The sequence below is a fragment of the Passer domesticus genome, chromosome 16 (genome assembly GCF_036417665.1).
Source record: "Passer domesticus isolate bPasDom1 chromosome 16, bPasDom1.hap1, whole genome shotgun sequence".
Lineage (NCBI taxonomy): Eukaryota > Metazoa > Chordata > Aves > Passeriformes > Passeridae > Passer > Passer domesticus.
This window is the reverse complement of record NC_087489.1, coordinates 1,580,672-1,606,539: the sequence shown is the minus strand read 5'-3', so window position 1 is coordinate 1,606,539 and position 25,868 is coordinate 1,580,672. Positions and strand designations below refer to the sequence as shown.

At 49.0% G+C, this 25,868-nt stretch overlaps 2 protein-coding genes and 2 long non-coding RNA genes across 6 annotated transcripts in view; 3 read left to right on the top strand and 1 right to left on the bottom strand.

Moving 5' to 3' along the window:
• Positions 1-1,784, top strand: part of LOC135281964 (centrosome-associated protein CEP250-like) — a 28,055-nt gene extending 26,271 nt beyond the window's left edge. For both annotated transcript variants that reach the window (XM_064391349.1, XM_064391350.1), the window contains exon 31: positions 460-1,784. In XM_064391349.1, the coding sequence (XP_064247419.1) occupies positions 460-750 (291 nt within the window). In that variant the 3' untranslated portion in view covers positions 751-1,784. The remainder of the gene's footprint in view (positions 1-459) is intronic.
• A 6,129-nt stretch (positions 1,785-7,913) lies between these two features.
• Positions 7,914-11,874, top strand: LOC135282317 (uncharacterized). 2 transcript variants are annotated; one of them, XM_064391951.1, is made up of 5 exons: positions 7,914-8,131; positions 8,256-8,387; positions 9,234-9,395; positions 9,739-9,825; positions 10,119-11,874. In XM_064391951.1, exons 2-5 carry the CDS (start codon positions 8,301-8,303, stop codon positions 11,388-11,390), a joined length of 1,608 nt encoding a protein of 535 aa, XP_064248021.1. In that variant the 5' UTR covers positions 7,914-8,131; positions 8,256-8,300; the 3' UTR covers positions 11,391-11,874. The 2 variants fall into 2 exon arrangements, with proteins under 2 accessions (XP_064248021.1, XP_064248022.1); XM_064391952.1 differs by having other exon boundaries at positions 7,914-8,150.
• Positions 10,570-12,841, bottom strand: LOC135282320 (uncharacterized). Its single transcript, XR_010348552.1, has 2 exons — positions 12,504-12,841; positions 10,570-11,061 (listed from the first exon to the last, which is right to left on the bottom strand). It is a non-coding gene; the product is annotated as an uncharacterized LOC135282320 (long non-coding RNA).
• LOC135282321 (uncharacterized) lies at positions 12,333-17,151 on the top strand. Its single transcript, XR_010348553.1, has 2 exons — positions 12,333-12,849; positions 16,911-17,151. It is a non-coding gene; the product is annotated as an uncharacterized LOC135282321 (long non-coding RNA).
• Positions 17,152-25,868: the final 8,717 nt, after the last annotated feature.

Below are 25,868 nucleotides of genomic sequence, written 5' to 3'. Positions count from 1 at the left end.
CATTGTGCTCTGCTCCTGTGTAGAATGCTCTGAAGTTTGGGAGAGTTTGCTCTCTGTCCCTCAGCTGCCTGTCCAGCAGCTCAAGTAGAAGAGTCCTCCAGGAGCTCAGGGGAGCAGCAGCCCTTGTGCTGATGCACAGCCTGTGGAGAAAGGGGTTGGTGGCCCAAATGTGTGCTTTGGAAAGCAGAGTTGGGTTCTAAATCCCATTGGAAGTCTCTCTAATAGACTCATGGTGGCTGAGGGATGGTCATGGAAAGGGTTTGCCAGCCTTGAACTGGACTTGTTGATCTTCTGAGCTCTGTTGTGTCTGGGAGCCTGTTCCTTTCCCCTTGCCCAAGGGCAGAGTGTTGCTGAGGGCTGGAGTTGGAGGCTGTGTGTGCCCCAAGAGCCGGTACCGTGGGGCTGCAGGTGCTCCTGGCAGCGTGGGCTTGTCTGAGCCGGGCCTTGTGCCTCTTTCAGGTGTCCCTGCTGCAGTCACAGCTGGCCCAAGACCGACAGCACCGGCAGAATTACATTGAGAGCTGTGCAAGGACCAGCCAGGAGCTGTCAAACCTTCACCAGGAGCTGTCCTGCTCCTTTGCAGCTGTGCTCAAGGAGCCCAAAGCTGCTGTTCTGGAAGAAGAGACTCGGAAGCTGGATCGGTCTCTGAACCTTAACTCAGCACTGACATCCCTGAGCCATCAGTCTCTGGAGAGACAGCCCGAGCATCCAAGAGCCAGACCTGCCAGAAGCAATGATGACCTCAGGTAACAGCACCTCTGGTCTCCATTTGAATGGAACGATTTCTCCTAAGACAAAGAGCTCATGGATGTGAGAAATGGGATCAGCTCCTCAGGGAAGGGCTACTCCCTGCCTTAAACATCTGTTGGTCTCACATTCATCTGGTGTCAAACCTCACCTTATGTTGAGGATTAGGATCTATGAAACATTATTTCAATGAAGTAGATGGTTTTTGGAACCAAAATGTGAATATGTGAGAAAAACAACATAGGTAAGGAGAGAGAATGACGTATGGAGAATGAAGCCCGAACAAAAAATGAATAATCCTTGAACAGTAAGACTTGTGGGTGACATCTGTCCGAGGACAGCTACTTAAAATGAAAGGACACAAAGAGTGTGCTACAAACAATTAAAGGAACATAACAGTTTGTGTTGTTTGCATTTGCAAGCATCTCCTAGGGACAGGCATTTAAATTTTAATAAAATGTTTTTCAGAAGAAAATTATACTCATTTTTACTGGCACAGTGAGGCTACTGCAAGCTCTTACACAATTTCCCTTCTTGAGGGCAGAGGTGTTCCCTGCAACAAGTAATGGGAATGTGAGGTGTTATCAAACAAAGGGGTGAAGAGTGAAAGTAGGGATCAAAGCTCAGCGTGAAATGGGGCTGCCCTTCCTTCTCCCTTTTCTTCCCTTTTTCCCTCCAAAGCACTGGTGGCTTTGCTCCAACATCCAGCCTGAGGGACAGCTCAGCTGCTCTCCACAGGCTGTCAGTGCCCAGCTCCAGCCCTGCCACAGCCTGAAGCCACAGACACATGGGCAGGGTGTCCTGGTGAATTGTTAAAGCTGAAAATCACAAAGACTCTCTAACTTGTCAAAGTTAGAAAGTGGTATGTTTATTACGCCGGCGGGTGGCACCATGGGGATTGTGCCTGAAATGTGTGACCGTGCTGCTATCCTGAATAAGGATTTTTGCCTTCCATTTATTTCCCAAAATAATACCTATGCATAACCCCAGCACCTCCCATCCCCACTTGGTATTAAAATGAGTTTATTGGTCTTTTACATGTGCGCAGTTCTTCTCTCAGATTGGGTCAGTGGTCTCAAATGGGGTCAGTGGTTCCGGGGATGAAGTCAGGAATGTCTTTGTCAGGTCTCTGTGACCCTCTGGCACAATCCAAGCCCCCCTGCCTCATGATGGATTAACATAGAGTCCAGGTGCTGTGCATTGTTCTACTGGTTTCAATAGGTTCCTATAATAGCTTGCTTGCTCCGCTTCCTTCTATAAATTAGCTCATTGTGGCCGCTGCTCTCTTCACAGAGAGCAGCAGGCACAAATTCCCATGGATTTTTCCTGGGGAAGGCAGTGAAAACCTCAGAGAAGAAGAGAAAATAATTCTTACCTCTATTCACTGCTCCTGCTGTTTTTGCACATGTGGAATGTGTTACGGAGATTGTTTACCAAAAGTGATTTGGTTAATTGGACACAGGTGAAAGTTATTTTGAGTGATTAGCCAGTCACTCAAAGCTGTGTCCTGGCTGTCTCAGACAGTCATGGGTTTTTCTTTAGTAGTATAGCATAGAATAGTATAGAATAGTATAGAATAGAATAGTATAGCATAGTATAGTATAGTATCTTTTTAGTATGTAATTTAATATAGTATTAGTGTAATGTAGTATAGCTTAATAAAGCAATTGTTCAGCATTCTGAATCATGGAGTCAGAGCATGTTACTCCCTGCCAGGGGGTCGCCTTTCTACGATAGCTCATAATATAACAATTAGCTTTAGCTTAAGCATCTAATAATCATTAACTTGTTGTTGGTGTATCTAAATTCAATATGAATTGGTTCTAACCCTCAGGTAAAATCTTAACCCTTTTAAAATCATGATTCACTGGGCAGGGGGAGCTGCTCTCCACCAGTGGCTGAGTCCCCTCCATCCTGTGCTGCCCACACTGCTGGGAATGCAGCCCAGGACATGGGTACTTTCTGGGCCAGTGCAGGGAGAGGTGTCCTCTGATTCTTATCCTGTCAGAGTCTTATCTTATCCTCTTTGCTTACTTGTCAGCCCAGCAACCCTGTATCTGTAGGGTCTCTAGGTATTCTATAGGTTCTCTGAGGAGCTGGCCAGGCTCAAACACAGGTGAAGGAAGCTGGAACTCCTCACTTGGTCCCCTCATACAGCTGCTTTCCTGCCCTAAATAATTTTTCTAGCTCCCCCAGGGTGTGACAGATTGCTGGGAGGAAGAGTGGAGCAGGATGTGGCTGGGGGCATGTCTCACCTCTCACCACCAAGTCCAGGCTGTTGCTGACAGCAGACCATTCTCTGGAAGCACTGAAGGTGTAGCACTGGCAGCTGTAGCGGCCGCTGTCGCCTTTCTGCACCAGGGAGAGGTTGTAGTCACCTCGTTCCCTGGGGAGCAGCTGGGCTCGGATCTGGCCCTCCAGGTAGAGGAAGCAGCCGGTGATGGGGTGTGTGGGGGTGCAGCGGAACATCACCTCAGCTCCCGCCGTCACCTCGTGCCCAGGCAGGACAGAGAGCTCGGGGCTGGGCAGACGGAGCTCTGCGGGGACAGGAGAGGGAATGAGAAGTTGCAGAGGGCTTTGATGTGGTGCCAGGAGCACCGGGATCTCTGTGAAGCCACCAGCTGGCTCAGGCAGAGGTGAAGATGGTCCCCACCCCTCCAAGCCAGAGAAGAAGAGAAAAACCCTGTCCATCATGGAAATGGCCACGGGCATCCTGGTGTGCCCCTGGGGTGTGTGACCCCGTCAGAGGGGAAGCAGCATCACCTGCATCACTGTGGTCATACTCCTATTGCCAGGCAGCCCCCACAGCGGCATCCCCGTGGCTATGGCCTGATGCCCCTGGGCCTGTATAACTGTATCCCCATGTCCCTGTCCCATAGCCATGGTCCCCTCACCACCCATGAATGTGTTCCTACTCCTCTACATCTGCTATTTCTGAGACAAAAAACCACATTCTTGTGTGTGCAGCAGGGAATCAAAACTGCTGGGCCAAGAGGAGGTGCCAAGGCTTCAGTGCAGGGGGCAGAGCAGAGCGCTGGGCACCGGGCAGCAGCGGCAGCTCCGGGAGTGGGCAGGCTCCCCGCAGTGCCCACCATGGCCCTCAGGCAGCCAGAGGCGTGAGTGGGGCTGCGAGTGTCACTGCGGGTTTGGGGGGGACACAGGGCATGGCTGGAGTGTCCTGGAGGCCCAGGGGGGCTGTTGGTGGGGCAGGGGGCTCAAGGGGTGCTGGGAGAACTGAAGGGTGACTGAGGGAGGTGAGACTGCAGCAGTCAGGGCTCACAGGAGGGGTTTTCAGGGGCTGCAGGATGTCTTTGTTTTGACTGGGAGAGAGAGCATTTTCTCCCCAGAAGCTGCTTCAGTGCTCTTTTTGGTATTCAAAGTGAGAACAGCATTGGTAATACACTGAATTGGAGCCCCGTTGAGCTCACTCCAAGTCAAGGACTTTTCAGTGTCTCATGCTCTGCCAGCAAGGGGGAGCATGGCCAGGAGACCCGACCCCCAAATGGACCACAGAACCTCTTGCCCAGTCCAGAAACTGGGAGGGGGCTGGCCAGGAGCCACTGACTGCTACTGGGGAACAGGCTGAGCATTGGTCAGTGGGTGATGAGCGACTGCTGGGCACTGCTGATTTCTCTCAGGTTTTATTCTGTTCTCTCTCCTTCCCATTGCTATTCTTAATAATAGTAGCAGCAGTGATGTCAATATACTTAGCCTTGTTTCAGTAATTTAATTATTCTTATCTCCACTCATGGGTTTTACCTTTTCTGGATTCTCTCCCCCATCTCTCCAGAGCAGCGAGCAGCTGTGTGGGACTGCGTTCCTGCCTGGGGTTAAACCACGACAGTCCTTATTGGTGCTCAACTGGGGCACAAAGAGTTGAGATAACAACAGATCTGAGGAGTGTGTGTTAAAACAAAGTTGTTGTGAGCATCTCTCGTATTTATTTAATAGCTGTGGGTCACAGTTTGCTCTCGGAGTTCCTGCCCGTGCGCCCAGATGTGCATTTTATAAAACCCTTCCTGGTGCGTGTGGTCCCGTGGGAATGCTCATCCTCCCTGGCTCTGGGCTAAGGTTATCATTCTGTTGTGGTTGGGAACACGGGGCTGTGGTACGAGAGGGCGGCTGGAGCTGAATCGAAGCTGCCGGTGGTGCTCAGCATTGCCGTCCCCGCTGGGCTTTGGGAGCCATCCAGTGGGAACTGTCAATAATTGCACCTTTAGGCTTTTCTCCTGCGAGAGCCAAGCCATGAGACAAACCTTCCAGTGTGGTCTTGCCTTTGCCTTGCCTTGCCTTCCCTGTCCCAACGCTCTGTGCCTACTCAAACGCTGAGGTCAAGTCCAAGAGGATGAGCACGCAGACAGCGCGGTCTGACAGAACTGGGGGTGAGGTTTAACTTCTGCTTCCTTTTCTGCCCAGCGACCTTCCCCAGCCCAGGGCACCCTGCTGCATCTTGCCCAGTTTCTTACGGGCAGAGCCCAGCAGGTGCACGGCCTGGGCTCTGCTCCAGCTCTCAGGCAGCCCTGTTGTCAAGAAAACTTCCCTGTCTGAGCATCCCCGAGGCACTCTGGCAGTCACACTCCCACCACCACACTGTTCCTGATGGGACCAAATCCCCTTTGCAGTGGGTGGCTCAGGTGAGCCAAAGGGTGCCCCCATTGACTCCCTGCACTCCCCCCACTCTCACACCATCAGACCAGGTTTCCCACAGCAGTCTCACGTGTCTGGTTCCACAAAACAATTTATTTGCGGTGCAGGAACACAGACACAGCTCGAGCCGGTGCCTCCAGGGAGGGACCTTGAACCCCTGGGCTGTTACACCTTCACAGTCCGAGCACAGCAAAGTCTCAGCTCTCCCTGCCAAGGCTTGGCATCTGCCCTGTCTCTGAGTGGCCACTGACCTGGCTGTGCCACAGGTCCTCGGGCTCTTTGTCCTGCCCAGAGTCAGCAGCTCATGGGCTCTTGCCTGGGGCTCCACCAGCCAGGGCTCAGCCTGGAGCTGGCAGTGCAGCTGCAGCCTGAGCTGCCTGCACCAGGTGCATTCCTCAGCTCCTGTGCTTCGCAGCAGCCGAGGAGCTGCACACAGGGTCTGCTGCTCGGCCTCCGGGAGCTGGAGCTGCCCGAGCACTGCCCAGGCTGGGTGTGCGTGAACGCGCTGCGGGGCTCACGGCCCTCGTGGCTGAGCAGCACCTGTGGCACAGGGAAGCTGGGGCACAGCCGATGCTGCTCCTCCCCTGGCCGAGATGGAGAAGAGCTGCAGCTGGAGCGTGTGCCAGAAACGGCTTTGGGAGCAGAGGAACGCCGACCCTGGGCTGCGCCCCTCGCTGTTGCCCAAGAGCCCCATGGTGATCAGTCACTGCACCTGCAACAGATTGCTCTGCCTGTCTCCTGCCTTTGTGCAAAAAGCGAGGCTGCCAGGGCTCTGCAGTGCAAAAGCTGCCCCAAGGAACCCGACAGGCTGGAGGAACGGGCACCAGAGACCTCACCAAATCCAGCCAAGAAGGGGCAGGAAGTGAGAGTGTCACCAAACAGGAAAAAACTTATCCAATACCAATTTGATGTGACTAAGCAGACACTTCTTTATTCAGCCGCTAAGAACACAGGGACAACTCCTCTGGAAATGTGTTCCACTTAACAAACAAAACCCATCCATTTTAAATACTTTTTCTGCTGAATCATCATTACGTGCGTTCTTTTACATACTGTGCGTACTATGTCCACTCTTAAATTTAACCTTTACATTGATTGGTTCTAATAGTTAATGACTTCATCAATATTCTTATTCTAAAGCAATCATTGGTCATCTCTCCTGAGGTCTACTGACTGGAGTTCTTAATATTAAAATCAAGACGGGAGGGATAGTGGGTTTCCAAGCAGTGTTACTGGTAAGCATGACTGCAACAGAAGGGGCCGGTAACTTCCTGGGAGGTTTCTACAGTTACATTCCAAACACAGCACTCTTGATATTTCTAAACTTATATTTTACAATGGTCTACTTATAATCATAGCTAACCCTTTTATATTATCTGACTATTTGATCAAAACATTCATAACAAAATCAGACAGGAGCAGCAGAAGCCAGGGCAGGGGAGATTGGGAAGGCGGCAGAGGGATGTCTGGGCTGAAGGGGATCCTGAGGAAAGGGGAGGAGAGGGCTTTCCCTCAGCCCGTGCTTTTCTTCTGTTTCTCAAAACACAACCAAGGAATCTCATGTTGCCAGGGATGGGCCAAATATCCAGTTCACTGCAATTTCCCCAGTTGTGGCTGCTTGGCCATGACAGGGAAGAAGGTCTAAAAAGGGAAAGGGGTAAAAGCAGCCCCCAAACTGGGCATCTTTGGAATGGGAATTCCTCCCATTCCTTCCTGTTGGTGAGGAAGGTTTACCTGACAGAATGACATGACAGGGAAGGGGGAAGGGGCCTGTGGACAGGAGCTCTTGTTATAGACAAACAAAGCCAGATTTTCTTCAGAGAAAAAGGATCTCATTTATTTAAAAAGAGCTACAGGAGACAGAAGGCCTGAGATAGGCTCAACCCCCACACAACAAGTCAAAAAAATAACAGTGTGTGTCTATCCCTCAAACACAATGGGTTTTCCAGGAAGCGCGTTCCTCAAAAGAGCCTCGAACGCATCTGAACTTCCATTTTTATAACCCCCCTTCGGGTCCAGGATTGGTGGTTTTTGGATCCACATGGTGATTGGCTTGTTTCTGGTGTTCCTATTGGTCTTTATTGTCATTCATTCCTGACCAATCATTTCCTCGGAGTGTGGAATGATTGGTTAGGTCTTTCATCCAATCTCCTTCTGCAGCGCTGGTTTTATTGCGCTGACTCTGTTTCTGGATGTTACTCTGCCCCTTTGGACCATGCCCCTGGTAGGTCCTGGACCCTTTAGAACTTGGAAAGAACATTGACTTAAAACAATAACTCCCCTTCCCAAGGTTACAATAATCAACTCAACCTTAACTCATTACAAACTGAATCTCATAACACTCTGACAGGTGGGTCACACGGACGGGGTGGCCCACAGGGCTGTCCCAAGAGGCCTTCAGGTGGGGCCCCCTCCCCCCAGGTGTGGTGGGCAGTTTCTGTGTGACACAATGTCAGCGTGGTGATGTGACAATGCAGTGATGTGACATCACCATGATGTAACAATGCCCCATCGCTGGGAAACCTCTGGAGCACGAGGAGTCAGCGTGGGATCGCAGCACCACGAGAGCTCTTGGAAGGAGCTGTAGAGCACTGCTCAGCATCACAGCACCACGAGAGCTCTTGGAAGGAGCTGTGGAACTCCATCTCACTGCCAGTGTCCCGCCAAAAAGCAGAGGCACTGCTGAGTTCACTGGGAATTACAGGGAGGAGAGCAGTGGGCTGATAGAGCTTAGTTGGTGAGCCTGGGGCTTGGAGGTCTGCTCCAGTGCCTCAGGACCCTCAAGACCCTCAGCTCCTTCTCTTGCACCTGCTGTGCAGGGGGCTTATTGAGCTACTGCCCAAGTGTCTGTGTCTTCCCAGCTCAGCCCCAGAACTCTGCACCTGGGACACTGAGCGACCAGGCTGATGGATTACCTGCTGGACCTCCCACTTGGAGTCAAGATCTATGTGAAGCCCAAGTCTGTCTTCTGCAGGGGAAAGCTGGGGGAAAAGGTAAAGGAAGTAAAAGAGTGCAGAAAAGCTCTCCTCCTTCATAGGGTCCCCATCATGCACAGAAGTTCTTGTGGCCACCTCCTCTACAGCAGGAGCTGCAGCCCTACAGTCAGGCAGGACTGGGCAGCAGAGGGAAGCTCCAGACCCCCTGGAACACAGAGCAGAAGCGCTTGTCAGTCTCCTCACGGATTTCAGGCCCTGTGCATGTGTGTGGCCACGTCCCTGCCTACAGCAGGCAGCTGTGTTTGTCCTGGTGCCAGGGCAATGAGCCCCTCCAGCTCATCCTGCCATGTGGAGCCAGGCTCTGGTGCACCTTTGAGGGAAACTTCCACCTTCTCCTGCTGATTCTGTTGGCATATTTGGAAGAGCTTGGGTTTCTCTGATTGGGGAATGCACACACTGCCTCCTCCTCCTCCTCCTCCAGCTTGCACTGTACCTTCCCAAGGCAGAGACTCGCCAGAGGCCAAGGCAGAGGCAGCTGACACAGCCCACGAGCCTGCCTAGCCCAAGGAGACTGATTTCATCCACTCTCCACTGGCTGCATTTGAAGCACTGGGCCTGACCTTTTCAGTTGGAAGGTTCACTTGTGGGTGGGTCAGCAGTTCTTCCTGATGGCCTAAGGTGTCTATTTGCTGCTGGGGTTTGTCTTCTCTCCCTCAGCCCATCCCATCACAGCCCAGCCTGGCCCAGCACGGCCCCACAGTCTTTCTGTGAGGGTCTCTGTGTCTTCAGAAGGATGGAGAAGAGTGTTGGTTTTCAAAGTATCTTGCTCTTCTCACAAGTACCGCATGGCATCTCTTTGCTGCTCTCCTGCCTCCTTCATACTCTGAGAAATGTCTCTTACAGCTTCTTGGACCATGTCCATCTTTTAATCTGAACGATCCCTACATGCACCAACTGAACCTGCCATACAACTGCCTGCATGACCCCCACCTTCGGGACTACCACAAGCGCAAGGACATCCTGCGGATGCTGAAGAGACAGGGCTGCATCACCAGTGAAAACAAGGTAGGTTTGGACATCAGGCTGATCAAGAACAGCCCTCTTCAAGCGGGGCTCCCTCAGCCCTGGCTGCAGCCGCCTGCTGCTGCCAGAGGACAGGGCCGTGCGCTGGTGTCCCTGGGAGCAGAAGCAGTGCCACCATCCCCCTGACAAGCCCCAGTCCTGCCCTTCTCAGCCTGCCCCACGCTGCCTGTTCAGCCCTGGCTGGGGGGACAGCACTGGCCCCAACACCAGGGTATGGGGGAGGGCTTGGGGGCAGCTCCTCTCCCACTGGGGTCAGGCTGTTTTAGGGAAGGCCGACTGCATGGCTTGACAGTTTTTGGGGGATTCTGCCCTTGTCCCTCCATAGGTGATTTGCTCTGTGAAGGAGTTCAACGAGTACAGGCAGTACCTGACCAGGATCAAGCTGGAGTTAGAGCAGATGTTGAGGCAAGAGGTAGGCAAAGCGTTGTGTTCAGAGGCATGGGACTGTGCAGGGCTGTGCTGCTGGGCCAGGCACTGTGGCAGGGAAAGGACTCCACGGCTGGGAGCTGAGCCAGCGCAGGGCACTGAGCTGGGCACGGGCAGCAGGGCATGTGCAGCACACACCGTGCTGAGGGAAGCCCTTCTCTCCTGCCCTCGTGGCCTGGCTGAAGCAGAGTGCTGGCCTGGGCCCACAGGAACCCTCAGCATGCAGGGGCTGAGTGCTTGTCCAGGCACCATGACCCACAACCTGGTGTCACCTTTCAGGAAGGGCTTCTGCAATTTTTGGCCAAATTAAAGGCTGGTCCCAAACTGCTGAGAGCCACTGACACTTCCTGCCGGGCAGAGCGGCAGCCACAGCCTCAGAAACCTTCTTGCCCACCACAACAGAAGAGCAAAGAGACCCCCCTGAAATCAGGGAGATTTAGAAGAGGGAAAGTAGCTTTAGACAAGAGCCAAACCTACGCCACAGCTGAGCTGGGTCAGGAAGATGCCAGCAGTGCCACTGACTCCCAGAGGAAGCCGGACAACGCTGCTGACAGCCTCTTTAAAGCTGTCTTTGAGCAGCTGACCACAGCAGAAGCCCACAAGGTCCAAGAGCTGGTTGAGACTGTTGTGCACAAAGTCTTTGGCAGGCTCAGGATCCCTCAGGATCACTATGTCGACTTTTTAAGGAGGGCTGTCCGGAGGATCAGAGGAATAGCTTTTGATGACCATGTGAGAACAGAGACACCTCTAGACCACCGTCAAGAAATAGAACTGGTGGCCAAGGAGCTTCTAGCGATGGTGTTGGAGATCTTGGGGGATCGTCTGGAGTCCAAAGCTTCCGAGCCAGAGAGGGCTGCCAGGAAGAAGGAGCAACCTGTTGACAGAAGAGCCACCCGAGAGGACAAATCCAAGGAAGCTGAAACAGACAGAGCACGTTTACACACTTGCCTTGACAATCTCACCACGCAAGTTGTTAAGAATGTTCACTGCCTCTTAAAATCCATGGTAGCTTCTCAGTTTGGAGGAGACTCCAGCTGTGAGTACACCGAAATCCTGAAGCTTTCCAAGGGTAAGGTCTCCAACAGACAGATGCAAACAGCAGTCTCTGAAGCATCTGAAGAACAGAGCCAGGAATCAAGCACAGGAGTAAAGCTGCCTGCCTTAGAACCACAGCTTCATGCAGATGGGACTGGCTATGCCAAAACCATGGAGCCTGAGAATCCTGCAATGGTGAAGGAGAGCTTGGTGAGAGAAGCAAATCCAGCAACTTCAGGCAACACTCTGGACATAGGGACCATTGCAAATCAGATTGTTCAGTCCTTGTTGGACCAGATTGTTCAGCAAGGACCTTCACCATCCCCTAGACAGAATATTCAAGGACCTGTCCTAAACCCAGACACATCCAAAGGCGGAGAGGAGAGCTGTGCTTCTGGGGACACTCTCCCCTCCTTGGACCCACAGTTTTCTCGACAGCCCACCCCTCCAGAGGGTCCAAAGCCCCCTGCCCAGGCCAGACCACGGCGCAGATCAGCACACATAAAATTCATATGAAGCAAGAAAGGTGTGTGGCAGGAGAGCTGAAGGGCCTCTAGACAGCAAATCTCACACCCTTGTTGTGTCAATAAAATGTTTACTCCCAAGGCCTTGCTTGTGCTTCCTCCCAACCAGGCCAAAGTACATCTGCTCATTTTCCCTGCTGTAACCTGTCCCATCCTCTTCCCTACTTAAAGCTTCAGCCCCACTGCAAGCCAATTTCACTGAGCTAGGGAGGTGAGGAGTAAGCAGCATTTTTGTCTTGTACAGCAAGCTTTGCTATCAGGTGCGTGGAGGGATGTGTCCCACTGGAGGTAGCCTGGCTTTCACCTTTTGTGAAGGACAATGATGTCTTTGCTTTGCGATCCTTTTTGTGGGGCCTTTTCTCCTCACACCAAGCTGCCCCGGAAGCTCTGCACGAGCACTTGCTGTTGGGGATCAACAGCAGCATCTGCATCTGGACACTGCTCTGCCACCTTTGGGCCTCACCTGCCCCAAGGAGGGAGGCAGGGAAAAAGTGGTGGCCCGAAGTTAGTTCTGAGTTTTCTCCTTTTTTCACCTCCTGTCCTGGATGGAACGGCTGGTGGCACGGTGCCACTGCAGGGGCATTAAACGGGCTGGAACCTGGGATGCCAGAGCACAGCTGCCATCAGGGGCCTGTCCTTTCCCCATGTGATGAGATAAGAAACATCTGGGAACCTAGGGAGGCCAGCGGCTCCCGCGGCTTCCCCCGCCACTGGGCCTCGGCCTGCCCCGAAGGAAGGGCTTGGAGGCCGCCCAGCAGCCCCGGTCTGGCCGGGCAGGGCTCGTTCGGTCTCCCGCCTCAGGCTGCGGGCAAGGGCCCCGCGGGAGCAGCAGCAGCCCCGGCCCTGCGGAGCGCAGAGGCCCAGGAGCCTCTGGAGGAGCCTCTGCGGGCGCTGCTCCCCTCGCGGCGGGCAGGGCCGCGCACAGGCCCCGCTCCTGCCCAGGCTGCCTGGGGTCCCTCAAGGCACGGTGTCCCGCATTTACCTCACCAATGCGTGTGAATATCTAAAGAGGGGGTGGCAAGAGGCTGGAACCAGGCCCTGCTCGGCAGTGCTCAGCAATGGGACAAGAGGCAAGGGGCAGAAACTCTTAACCAGGAAGTTCTACCTGAACATGAGAAAGAAATTCTTTCCTGTTTGGAGACCGAGCACATGAACAGATTGCCCAGACAGTGTGGAGTCTTCCTCACCGGAGATATTCCAGAACTGTCTGGACATAATCCTGTACCACCTGCTCTGGATGACCCTGTTGAGCAGGGAATTTGGACCAGCTGAGCCAGCGTGGTCCTTTCCAGCCTGACCCATCCTGGGATTCTGGGGAGCAGGAGCCTGGTGGTATCATCAGCCTGTCATCCCAGCCCAGGGAGCTGTGGGACACTCGGGCCAGTGTGTGGCTGCTTGCCCTGCCCTGAAGATAGCTTACAGGAAAGATGTTGCCAAGCAAGCGAAATTAGGTAAAGAAATACTCACTTGCTAAGTTTGCACAGTTTTGTTGCAACTTTGCGGCTTTCAGACAATTTAATGTGTTTTGTTCTGTGAAAAAATATACAGTCACCAATAAAACTGAACAAGGACTTCAAAGTAAAACTATTTATTAATATAAATGGGTGAGCTGAGCTGGGTGTGTCTCCCTGAGGAGGCACACCTCCCCCTAAAATGCGCACACTTTTATGCCCTTCCCCAGCCAGTGAGGGTGCCTGTCCCCTTTCCCACTGGCTGGGTTCTCAATAACTCACATTCTTTCCAACCACTTACTGTGCTCAAACCACCTCCTTTGCTGTCTCCTTTCTCTCCCTAGTGATAAGCTACATCTTTGCTTATGTGACATAAGTGTACATTCTTATGGCTGAAGCAAAACATTATTTTATCTCTCACAATCTCCCTTTTTATTTAGCACTTTTTTGCTGAAGTCCTTGGTTTGGTTATCTGTCTGGCAGCTTCAGGCCAGTCCCTGTTTGCAAAGAAGTTATATTAAAGTCGTAACAGTTACACTCCAGTCTTAATATTTTGCAAACTTTTGTTTGTGCTGAGCTACACTTATTCAAAAGTTTTAAATTTGCATTTCATGCTGAGGCCCGTACTTTGTTCTGTGTGTAGAATAAGCTGTAGGTCCTCTTGTTTCTCTCTTTTTTTGATCTTGCCTCCTTAGAACCATAATATTTTGGATTTCTATTCTTTGACTAGTACCATTTGTTTCAGGAACTGGCAACCCTTCCTCCCTTCCCAGATAAATTAATCCAAATAGTATTTCCTAAGGAGATACTCCCATATCTTTCCTGGGAGTGGTTCTAATTCTTAGTAATGCTAAAGGTAAACATTTGGTCCATGGTAGTTTAGTTTCTATCATTAATTTACTTACATGGGTTTTAATTGTAGCATTCATCCTTTCAAAACATCCCAAATTTTGGGGATGCCAAGAAGTGTGGAAGTTTCAATTTATATCTAAAGCCACACACAGAGTCTGTGAGATTTCTGAGGTGAAGTAAGTCCCCTTATTGGAGTATATCCTCTTGATTACTCCATATCCAGGAATGATCAGTTCTAACAGATTTTAGCCACCTTATAGGTGGTAGCAGTTGCAATGGGAAACACCTCTACCCAGTGGGTAAGATGATTGACTATTAGCAGTAGATATCTCCACTGCTGTTCCTTGGGGAGTTCAGTACAATTTACCTGTATATTCTGAAAGGTCTAAAAGCCAAGGTCCTTCCCCCACTATGGGTTTTTCTCATCACTTTCTTATTTATCTTTTAACAAATCAAGCATTGTTCAGTCATGTGTTTGGCAATTTGTGTAAACTCCCACACAGCAGTAAATTCTTAAAAATTGATCACGTAGTGCTTGAGTTTTCCAGTGTGTTCGTTGGTATAGCTTAATTAATTTCTCTAGTAGTGGCTTTATTCAATATTTGCCTCCCATCTGGTAATAGTCATGTTCCTTCCTGAGTCTTTACACCTCCCATCTTCTGTAAGAACTCCTCTTCTACCTTAGTAAACAATGGAAATTTTAGATCTTTTTTTTTTTACTTTGCTGCTCGGTATTAAAGCAGGCATTTTGGTTTTTTTCCATGGTGGCTTCCTTAGCTAGTCTATCAGCCAACTGATTTCCCCTTATTTCCAGAGTCCCTTCTTTCTGATGTCCCTTTACATGAACTACAACAATCTCCTCTGGCAAATTAAGAGCTTTCATAACTTCTAAGACAACCTGCTCATGTAATAATTCCTTCCCTCTAGAGAAAATTAATTCATGTTCTTTCCAGAAATTCCCAAAATTTGTATTTAGTTCACCACAGGGAAAAGGAATCCTTCCCCTTTAACTTCAGTTATTTTGGTCTGGTCCGTTCCTGCTTCACATCCTTGTGGGATTTTAATTATACTCAATCTCTCAGCCCCCAAATCTACCATAAATATATATTCTTCTTCCTGGAGTCCTAATTTTAAATTTATCAAGGGCTCTTAATGGTATTTGGACCCCAGGAAGTAGAGCCCTTGACATCCCTAATCCTAGGAGTAATTTTCTGACTCCACCATTTGAAAAACGTTAACTTTTTTGTGCAACACAGGACACTACTTTTTAAAGTGTCCCACCTTCCCACAATGGAAACACTTCCTGGGACCAGTCTGCCATGCAACTAACTCTCACCCTCTTTTTTGGGGTGTCGTAAAATTGTTACATCCACTCCCCTGCACAACTCTCCTTCCCCTGTCCTCTAATCTTCCTCTCCCAGCCTCATCCTCAAGCTGTCGTTTGACCACTTTGTCTATCATTGCCACCATGAGCCTAGCTTTACTTTTCTGCTTTTCATAATCTCTCCTAACATATACCCTCTGGGCCTCCTGTAGCAACTTGTTCAATCCTCTATCATGCTAATCCTCCACCTCCTCTAACTTCTTTGTATCAGGCCAGGCCTTAGTGAAAAAATTAATTTTTAACAATTCCTCATCCTGAGAGTATTACTCTAAGGATCAACTCCTGAATATTTCTGTGAGTTATTATTAAGCCTCTGTAGCCACACAGTAGGTGATTCATCTTTTTGCTGCTTATTTTCAAACACCTTCTCAAAATTCTGCCCCTTTGGCACTGCTTCCTTTATTCCTCTGATTACTAGCCTTCTGTAAAAAAATATTCTATTTCTCCCTTCAACCATATTTTGGTCCCAGTTAGGTCTTACTATGGGAAACTTCTGCTGGCCAGGTACATCTCTCTGTATGTTAATCTCGGGATCTCCTCTGGTCAGGATGACCCCGAGATGTATTAAAAGTCTCTTTTCCCCAACCCAGCTGTCAAGGAAGTCTTCGGCTTGTGTTCTCAAGGTTGTTAATTATTTATTATCTAAAACATTTTCTGTCTGGCCTGCCAAGGTCTGTTCAGCAGGTCAGTCCGAGGCACACTGCCCTCCCAAGGGCCAGCGTTGTCTTTTATACTATAAACTACATATTCTATATTTACAGTTATGTTCCAATACCTATCACCTCTGTTAGACAGTGACTTTCTACTTTACACCAATCCCAGAGTGCCACCATCACCAAGAAGATGGAGGCCAAGAAGAAGAAGGAAGAAGGACAGGACAACACCCAGATTCCTCCATCTTGCCTCCTAGACCCCCCCGCCCATAGTAAAATTCTTCAAAATTTCACCTTTCATCCTGTGACAACTACTGTTATGTTACTTAAACTTTTGTGACTTGTAATTCTTCATATAAAGTTGGTAGTTTGCTCCATGGGTCAAACTCAAAGCTGCAGGGGTCTTTGGCTGCATGCCAGGGTCTCCAACCCCCCTGCCAGGGCTTTGAGCCATCCAGGGCATCCAGAGCGATGTCCTGGGTTCTGACAGTGCTGGACACAGAGTGCTTGGAGAAATTCCCAAAGCATCACCCAGCCATTGGTGATCAGCACCCTGATATTTTCCCGAGACAGAAGAGTGGAAGCAGGCCAGTGAGTGTTTCCTGAAGTGGATCAGGAGGACTTTAAAGGTTGCTCTATAGTACTCAAACCCCTTTTTGTGCCTAATTTATTATCCAGGGTTTCAAGTTCAATAGTGTTTAATACCTGCTTCTAGGTTCTTACTGTACCAGTTACATCCCTTCTAAGGTCACATTGTGCCCTCTCATTCCGCCAGGAACACCCTCCCCGAGAAGAGGTACCTACGAAAAGCAAACACTTGGGTCTGGTAGCTGTCACCTCAGTTTGCACGCACATTTCTACTCTCTTCAAGGAGACAATATTTGACAATATTTGACAATATTTGTTGTTGTTTTTCAACAAATTTGACTACGTAGGGTCCAACCAGTGAAATGTTTGGAGGCAATTTTACAGTGGTTTTGATAGTTATTTATTTTAGATATTTAGTTTAGACAGAAGTATGCTAGGCACCCTTGCACACTCCAGGACACATTCAAAAGGTCATAAGGTGTTTTAACTAGTTTTATAATTTTTGATTTACAGTGGTTTGGGTTCAGGGTGAGACCAGTGCTGTTCCATGTTTTGTATTTCTGGTTTGGCTGTGTTTTCCATAGGTTTCCAAAGGACTTCTGCCTGATCCGGGACCATCTACCACCTGCAGACAAGGGCATCCTTGTAGACAGTTACAGATTGGCTCATAAGACCTGCTGGGTTCACAAGCCCATCCTTAGGGTGGCATCTGAGATATTTGAAGGATACTGCTATCCATGGCAGTGTTTCAGGTGTTACCATCAGGATGATGACCAATAGTAGTCATTGACCTGTAAAATAAACTAAGGTATCTTGGCAGATGCACCAGAGAGACTCATTCATTTTCAGGAATTAGAACATAGGTAATATCCATCTGGAACTAATTCTGTGTTGGTAGCCATCAGGGTCAGTAGCCTGGGAGAGCAGTCCTTGGACAGCAGTTAAGAGTCATAGGTGCAACCAGAATTTGTAGTAATTTGACCATGACCGGCTAGTCCATCTTCAGATTGTCCTGAAAGGATTCAGTTTTATTCTTCGGATCTGTTTTGAAAGATCTGGGGCTCAGGAAACCCAGAGATACAGGCCTGCTTATTGGTCCCTATCACTGTTTATCTTGACACAGGGAGTAACCTTTCATCCCAAACAGATTTCTGAGCTTTCAGAAACAGTTTTAACAGGCCATTTGCGCACTCCACCAACACATTTCCATCAAGATAGTGAATGAAAAACCCACTCAACACACTCATTTCTGACCCAAACCAATACCAGGACACTGGTGACATGTTATCCATTATATCCATATATCCATTATATATCCAATACACTTTGTATATTATCTGAAACAGGTGAAAAAGAGACCCGATTGCAGAGCCCTGACACAGCAGCTTTAACAACGGCATCTTTTGGCAGCCAGGTAGAGCTGAGGTAGCACTTCCCCTTCAGTATGTGCTGATACCTCCTCAGGGTTCTCAGAGCCCATGGGAGGACACCTAACAGGCTGAGCGGCAGCTGCTGCCTCAGAAACCTTCTTTCCCAGCACAACCGAAGAGCAAAGAGAACCCCCTGAAATTAGGGAGATTTAGAAGGAAAGTAGCTTTAGACAGGAGCCAAACCTACGCCACAGCTGAGCTGGGTCAGGAAGATGCCAGCAGTGCCACTGACTCCCAGAGGAAGCCGGACAACGCTGCTGACAGCCTCTTTAAAGCTGTCTTTGAGCAGCTGACCACAGCAGAAGCCCAGAGGGTCCAAGAGCTGGTTGAGACTGTTGTGTACAAGGTGTTTGCGAGGCTGAAGGTTCCTCAGGACCAGCGTGTCAGCTTTTTACAGAAAACTGCTCAGGGGATCAGAGAAAGCTTTTTTGGCAGCTCTGTGAGAACAGAACCTGCAGAGACACCTCTAGACCGCCGACAGGAGATAGAACTGGTGGCCAAGGAGCTTCTAGCGATGGTGTTGGAGATCTTGGGGGACCGTCTGGAGTCCAAAGCTTCCGAGCCAGGGAGGGCCGCCAGGAGGAAGGAGCAGCCTGTTGATGGAGAAACTACCCAAGCAGACAAATCCAAGGAAGCTGAAACAGACAGAGCACGTTTACACGCTTGCCTTGACAATCTCACCACCCAAGTTGTTTAAGAATGTTCACTGCCTCTTGAAATCAATGATAGCTTTTCAGTTTGGAGGAGATTACAGCTCTGAGTACACCAAAATCCTGAATCTTTCCAAGGGTAAGGTCTCCAACAGACAAATGCAGCCACGATTCCCTGGGGCATCCAGGAAGCAAGTGTGAGACTAAAGTTGCCTGCCTTAGGACCACAGCTCCAAGCAGAAGGGACTGACTATTCCAGAGCTATGAAGCCTGGGCATCCTGCAATGGTGAAGGACAGCTTGGTAAGAGCAAGGAATCCAGCAACCTCAAGCAACACTTTGGATACAAGGACCACAGCAAAACAGATCATTCAGTCTGTATTAGGGTGGATTTGTAAATGTCTGCCTGTATCTCCCCCTGAAGAGAATTTCCATTGGCCTATCCCAAACCCAGCCAAATCCAAAGGCAGAGAGAAGATCTGTGCTGCTGAGGTCACTCTCCCCTCCATGGAATCACAGTTTTCCCAACAGCCCATCCCTCCGGAGGGTCTGAAGCCCCCTGCCCAGGCCAGAGCATGGTGCAGATCAGTGCACCCAGAGCTCGTCTGAAGAGCACAAGGTGTGGCAGGAGAGCTAAAGACCTCCCCGGACGGCAAACCTCATATCCCTGTTCTATTAATAAAGTGTTTACTCCTAAGGCCTTGTTTGTGCTTCCTCCAAACCAGGCCAAACTGCATCTGCTCATCTTCTGTGCTGTAACCTGTCCCATGCTCTTCCCTTCTACATCTTCAGCCACACTGCAAACCAATTTTACATGTGTCTTATTTGGAAATTAAAGATGCGTCTGGGGGTGTATATTTTATTGCCATCTGTTAGACATGTTAATTGGGAAGTTTTCTTTATCTCTTCCACAAACAATCCTCCCTCTGGAAAATATATTCTGTTAATGGACCAGTGAGTGTCACTGCATGACTAATAAAATTACATCATCCCATTGTGAGATGCTTTGCCCAGAGGGAGGACCCAAGCATTCCTACCTGGATATAATCTGAGGTTTGGAACACCACAGCAGCCTTTTCTCACTGGATTCCCAGAGGAGCAACTTTCTTTTCCATTGGATTCCCAGAGAAACCAGGCCCATCTGCACCACCACTGGACCTTCAGAGCAAAACTCCATCCTTCTCCAGGATCACTGTTCCAACAGAACCACACCTGTCACTGCAGGAGGGCTGCAGCCACCATTTAATCAGACTACTACCAACGGGGTGTCAGGCTGTATTCTGACTCTGTCAGTGTGAAAAACACGTTTCACTCTCCTGTGGAAATGTGAAAAGTTTAATAAAGGACAATAGGAGACAAAGACAATAAAGCAAAGATTATGGCCTGGTGTGTCTTGGCACTCAGCCAAGAGTACACCTATTTTGGAAACACCCTTTACATATAAATTCTATTGCATCAGCCTGTTACATATTCATAAACAATTATGCATAGTAAACTTTTCCCAAAACGAGTTTACATATTCCAAGAACTGTTTAGCATGGCTCCTCCTCAGGTCTGCCTTTTTAGTGTGGTAATCACATATTCTCTGAACAGAGAGAGACATAATTCTCCCGAGGATTTTTTTGGGAAGCTGTGAGAAGCTGTGAGAAAGTTCAGAGAAGAAAATGAGAAACAATTCTTATCTCCATTTGCTGCACTGGTTGTTGTGCACATGTGGAATGTGTTATGGAGATTGTTTACCAAAGGGTGGTTTCTTAATTGGACATTGGATGGTGTTTGGATTGATTGACCAATTAGGTTAAAGCTGTATCAGACAGTCTGTAAGGTTACAAGTTTCTTAATAGTATAGTATAATATAGTATAACTTATTAAAGCAATTGATCACCCTTCTGCAATCATGGAGTCAATGCTAATTTTTCCCCATTCAGGAGACTGTTGCCCATGGTATTTTAGAGCATGTGTATTCCTTGGTTGAGGTTTTAGTCCATTCTTATCATAACCTTCAGTTTTTGGGCCTTAGACCACAGTCTTCAGACGGTGAGTGCTGATACTTGGCAGATCTGCAGCAGGTGTCCTCATCATATGTTCATTGGATGTTATTCCATTCAAGCAGGCATTTTAACACAAGCATACTTATATCTGCTATTTAATAGTATGTCTAAGCTTAATTAACAACAGAAATAAAAACTGTATTTTTCTGTGAGAAACGACTGCTCACTTTAAAAATTTTAAAAGATTTATTAAACCTTAACAAAATATACAACAAAAGGACTAAATACAGAAAAACAGGCCTGGAGCCCTGCCTCGTGGCTGCCTACCAAGTAGGCTCATTAACAAAATGGCTGCTGTACTTTTATAGCTTTGGTGTTTTATCAGGTAACCCTAGCCCCTGAAAAGTCCGTTGGTTAAGTCTTCATTGACGTCCATTGGTGGGGAATGTGGGAGCTTGGCTTACCCATCCCGAAGACAAGGGGGCTCAGGTGGCCCTGGCTTGGATTGCTGTGGGTGTGTTTCACATCAGTCCCACCAGGATCGTGTGGGTGGTTGTCACATCAGTCCCAGCCTGTGTTAGCCCTTACTAGGTCACTTGTTACAGTGTCATGGCTCTGGTTGCTGGTGGGTGCAGTGTAACTGCAGGCACACAGTTTGTGGTAACTGGGAGTGGGGCTGCTGTTGAGCTGCATCCCTAATGGGCTACAGCTGTGCAGGACAGGTGAACGTATTGAAGGTAATGAGACATGGAGTGCTGAGGTGTACTGATCAATCACAAAAGGGTAGAGAGAGCACACAGGTGCAACGCGTGTAAGACGAAGGGTATAAAAGGTTGTACTGAGGAACAAAAAAGGGCTGAGTCTTGAAGCCTTCATTGGTATCAGTTGTACCCCTGACAGTTCTACAGCGACATCTGGTGACCCTGAGGTGATTGGGGCAGACGACTGTGGATCTAAGAGCAGTAAGATGCTAGAGCCAGGTGGACTAGGAGCCTAGGAACTGAGCCAGGCAGACTAAGAGCCTGAGAGCCTAAAAATCCAGATGAGTTATACCCAGGCAGACCTGAGAGCCTGAAAAAATGTAGACGGACCTGAGACCTAGAAGTCCGGACAACGTATGAGACACCACCCCCAAGAACATGGGTGCTGGATATGAGGAGCAGATGCTACACACTGTGCTTATTTGGTACAAAAGAAATACAGTGAGGTTATGCACTTATTTGGAAGGAGATGGCTTGGGAGCTAACATACACACTGCCTTTTTTATTAACATGTGGGAGACTATACCAGCTGCACTTTCACTCATGCTGCTGCCTGCGGTGCAGTGGCGTGAGCCCTGCACCCCCTGCCAAGGGATAGCCACAGTCCCGCAGGGACCTGGGGCAGTGCCAGGTTCCCCCTGCATGGCGGTGTGTGTGGTGGGACACAGAAACAGCAGAGATGGAAACAGCAAGCACCATGGCCACAGCAGCAGCCAGCGCTGCAGCACCAGCACGGCCCCTGAGGAGTGCGGGGAGGTTTGCCAAGGTGCTGCTGCACCAGTACTGGAACCAAAACAACATGGAGCTCTGAGAGGCGGAGTCAGAGCTGCACAGAAAGCACGTAAGAGAAGCTTTTTGAAATTGTATGGTGGCTGTCTCCACAGTGACCCCCTGTGATTGGGGATTGGGCTGTAGGGTGAGGCACAGCCAGAGACAGAGCCCAGCGTAGCACTGAGAGCAGCCAGGCACGCTGCCTGCTCCAGACCTGACTGACTTTGACACCTGGGGTACAAGTGAGCCACTCTTGGGTTTTCAGGTTGAGATGACCCCGAGGTGTTAGAAAGTCTCTTTTTCACAGCCCCACAACTGGAGAAGCCGAGATGCGTCGGTTCTGCTTTTTAAGGTTGTTTATTTTCCCTTATCTATAACATTCTTTTTCTGACCTCCTGAGGTCTGTCTGGCAGATCAGTTCATGGTGCACTGACCACCCTTGGGGCAGTGTTAACATTTTATGCTAAAAACTACGTGTGCTTTATTTACAATAATTTTCCAATACCTATTGCCTATGTTAGACAGTCTGTCTCTACTCTAAACCAATCCAAAATTGGTCATTATCACAGCAAAAGATGGAGGACACGAAGAAGCAGAAGAAGGGAAGAACATGCCCATATTCCTCCATCTTGCCTCTTGAACCCTCATTCTAAAACCCCCAAAAGTCTACTTTTTTCATCCTGTGACAAATTAACTATCATTCTACTTAAACTCTCGTGGCTTGTACATCTTCATACAAAGCTGGTAATTTTTTCCATGGGTTAAAATCAAAGGCACAGATGTTTTTGATGCCGTGCCAAGGTCTCTGAGCCTCCTGCCAGGGTCTCGAGTCCTCCGGGGCAGTCAGAGGAATGTCCTGGGTTCCAGCAAGCCGCTGGGGACATCATGGGAAATAACTTATCACATGAAGAACAGATTGTTTTATCTACATAGAAAGCTTTGTTGAAAAGAAAAGACATTGAGACCAATGACTATGCTCTTCATAGTGTTTTACTATGGGTAAAGTCACAAGATGTTGAGACTGATACAAGTACTGCTTTTAGTGTTAGAGCATGGAAAGAAGTTGGGGAAAGACTATGGGACATGATATCAAAAGGGAACAAGACAGCTGCAGGTTTAGCTACCACCTGGAGATTGCTCTATGAAACATTGTAAGAATGGAAAACTGTCCAGAGCAGGACAAGAGAGAGCAGAGGGATTGCAAGAGAGGCTTGCAGTGACCAAATAATGCAACAAAAACTGTAACAGGAACAAGAGAATTTATTAACGCAGCAGTGGGAGCTGGGGACAAAGTAGCTCTATTGTACAGTATGGTGTGGTTTTTTGCTGGTGAAATGTGTATTTTGTTTGTGAATTGCAGCTATTAATCTTTGATTAGGCATAGGTATAATAGTTTATATTCCATAGGCATAAGTGCACTCGACAGATACTGGAGTTCAGTGGGTGTCTGCTCATTGCATTTGTCTTGTGTTGGATAACACCCCTCAAAGCAATGAACCTTGCTTCACTTCCAGGAATAATAAAAATGTATTGGTGATGGGAACATATAGACTCTTATCCTTGTATGTTAATATGAAGTTGTATAGTTATTGATGTTGTTAAAGTTGTAAAGCTATTTATTATAGCTATTGATTTTCTTAATGTCTTAATATATAGCCTTTAGCTTATTCTTGTGTGTTGCCTTATAAACATAGAATATAAATATAGAATATTGATATTGTCAATATTCTCTAAGTGTAGGTATAAGGATTTTTGGTGATATGTAATGTAAGTTTGGGGAATGAATCACGGTCAGTACAGGGACACATTCCAGAGTTAGTGGAATCTACACAAGGGATACTTGTACCATGTTTGCTATTTCTTCTGCAGGGGTCCTTTAGAGGAATGGTAGACATGGCATTTATTTACAAGAAAGGAAAAGGGGGAATTGCAGGCACACAGTTTGTGGTAATTGGGAGTGGGGCTGCTGCTGAGCTTCATCCCTCATGGACTGCAGCTGTGCAGGACAGGTGAGCAGTATTGAAGGTACTGAGACATGGAGTGCTGAGGTGTACTGACCAGTCACAAAAGGGCAGAGAGAGCACACAGGTGCAATGCATGTAAGATGAAGGGTATAAAAGGTTGTACTGAGGAACAAAAAAGGGCTGAGTCTTGAAGCCTTCTTTGGTATGAGTTGTGCTCTGTACAGCAACATGTAACATAATGTCCTGGGGTGACTTGGTGATGCTGAATTGTATCCTCTTTTGTCTGTTTAGCCCAGAAATAAGTTTTGCACCTTTAAAATTAGATCTGAGAGTGAGGGGGGAGAAGGAGAAGCAGTGGAGAATGTTTGAGGTGGCTGTATTCAAAAACATAGAGACAAGAGCTTCAGCTTTTCTTCTCACAGACTGTTGTCTGCAGCACAGACAGCAGGAGAGAGCTCTTCTTTGCTATTTAGTTAGATTTTCTTAGATGTTTTAGTTATTAGGTTTATTTATTTATTTTATTTATTTTTTCTTAGCTGAGGCAGAGAAGTTCCCCAGACTGTGGCTTTTCTTTTTCTTGGAACTGACTGTCCCTGCTCTGGACTGAAAACCTATGATAAATACCTGGAGCTTACATCTGTGGCCCTCCAGGGCCCAGGATGTGGCATCACTGTTCCCAGAGGAAGCTCAGCATCCTCCTACCCTGGTGGTTCCATCGTTTGGCATCAGTCATTCACCTGTCCCACAAAAGCTGCATGGCTCAGCTCTGGATCAGGCTGGCTGCATCAGCTTTGGTCAGTCCTTGGAGCCAGTCTGGCTCGTGTAACATCCACTAGTCAAGCAATGCCTAGAGCAATGCCCAGAGGAATTAGCCTACAGAAAGCCCAAGCAGTTGGTTGTGTTAGAACACACAGCACTTCCTGAAGGTTGCACATGAGAGGACAGCAGAGTGGGGGGCACAATGAAAGGGCCCACTTTCATCTCCCACATGGAGGGGAGGAGACAAGACAGCAGCATCCCCCTTCAGAGAGCTTTGAGAACCTGCAGGTATGAGAAGCCAGGCCATGCAGATCCCAGCTGAATGGATAAACACAGCTGTGTAAGAATGAGCAGGGCTGTTGGGTGCCCCTGGGGAGAAACTCCAGGTCTCACTCACCTTTATTTACAACTCACTGGGAGCTAAGGGCAGAGTGGACAAATGGAGAACAGCAAAGAACTGCCTGGAAAAGAGTAAGAGGAGAGATCCTGGAAGTGGTCAGACCCCAAAGACAATATCACATGGGAAGCAGCCCGGTGCAGCTGTGAAGGACTTGGGGATGCTGGGGGATGAGAAGGTGGACATGTCCTGGCCATGTGTGCTGGCACCCAGAGTCCTCTCCGTGTCCTGGGCTGATCCCCCAGTGTGGGCAGCAGGAGTGGGGGGACTCTGCCCCACTCAGGGCAGACCCCACCTGCAGAGCAGCCTCCAGCCCCGGGGCCCAGCACAGGACAGATGTGGGGCTGTTGGAGCCCATCTGCATCTCCTTCAGCACCTTCCACGGGCTGACCTGGGGCCGCTGGTGCTCAGCCCCATCAGCTGCAGCACCCATCCCGCAGGGAGGTGGATGGGAAAGGACCCTCCCTCAGGGACTGGAGTTTAGATATCATCAGGCTGGTGCAAGGAGCAACATCCACAGCTGCTCCAGCTGCCAGGACCAGCAGGGCAGCTGTTCTCACCTACACTCTGCTGGGAGCTGTGCTCCAGCTGGCTTCCAACATCTTCCTGCAGCGCTCTGTTGGATCTGACACTCACACCAGCTCCTTTCCTGGATGGAGGATTCCCTGCAGGTGTAGGACAAGAACAACACAGTGAGCTGCAACTCAGGCAAGCCCTAAGTTTTTTCAGTGCCTTAACCTTTTTCTGCTGTGCAGTGCAAAGGAAGTAAAGTGAGCTGAGGAGCAGGAAGACACTGACCAGCCACAGGACCATCAGCTCC

Coding starts and splice junctions, on each gene's coding strand:
- LOC135282317 (XM_064391951.1), top strand. CDS start 8,301: ATGGATTACCTGCTGGACCTCCCACTTGGAGTCAAGATCTATGTGAAG. Junction 9,396..9,738: donor GCATCACCAGTGAAAACAAG/GTAGGTTTGGAC, acceptor GTCCCTCCATAG/GTGATTTGCTCTGTGAAGGA. Junction 9,826..10,118: donor AGCAGATGTTGAGGCAAGAG/GTAGGCAAAGCG, acceptor GTCACCTTTCAG/GAAGGGCTTCTGCAATTTTT.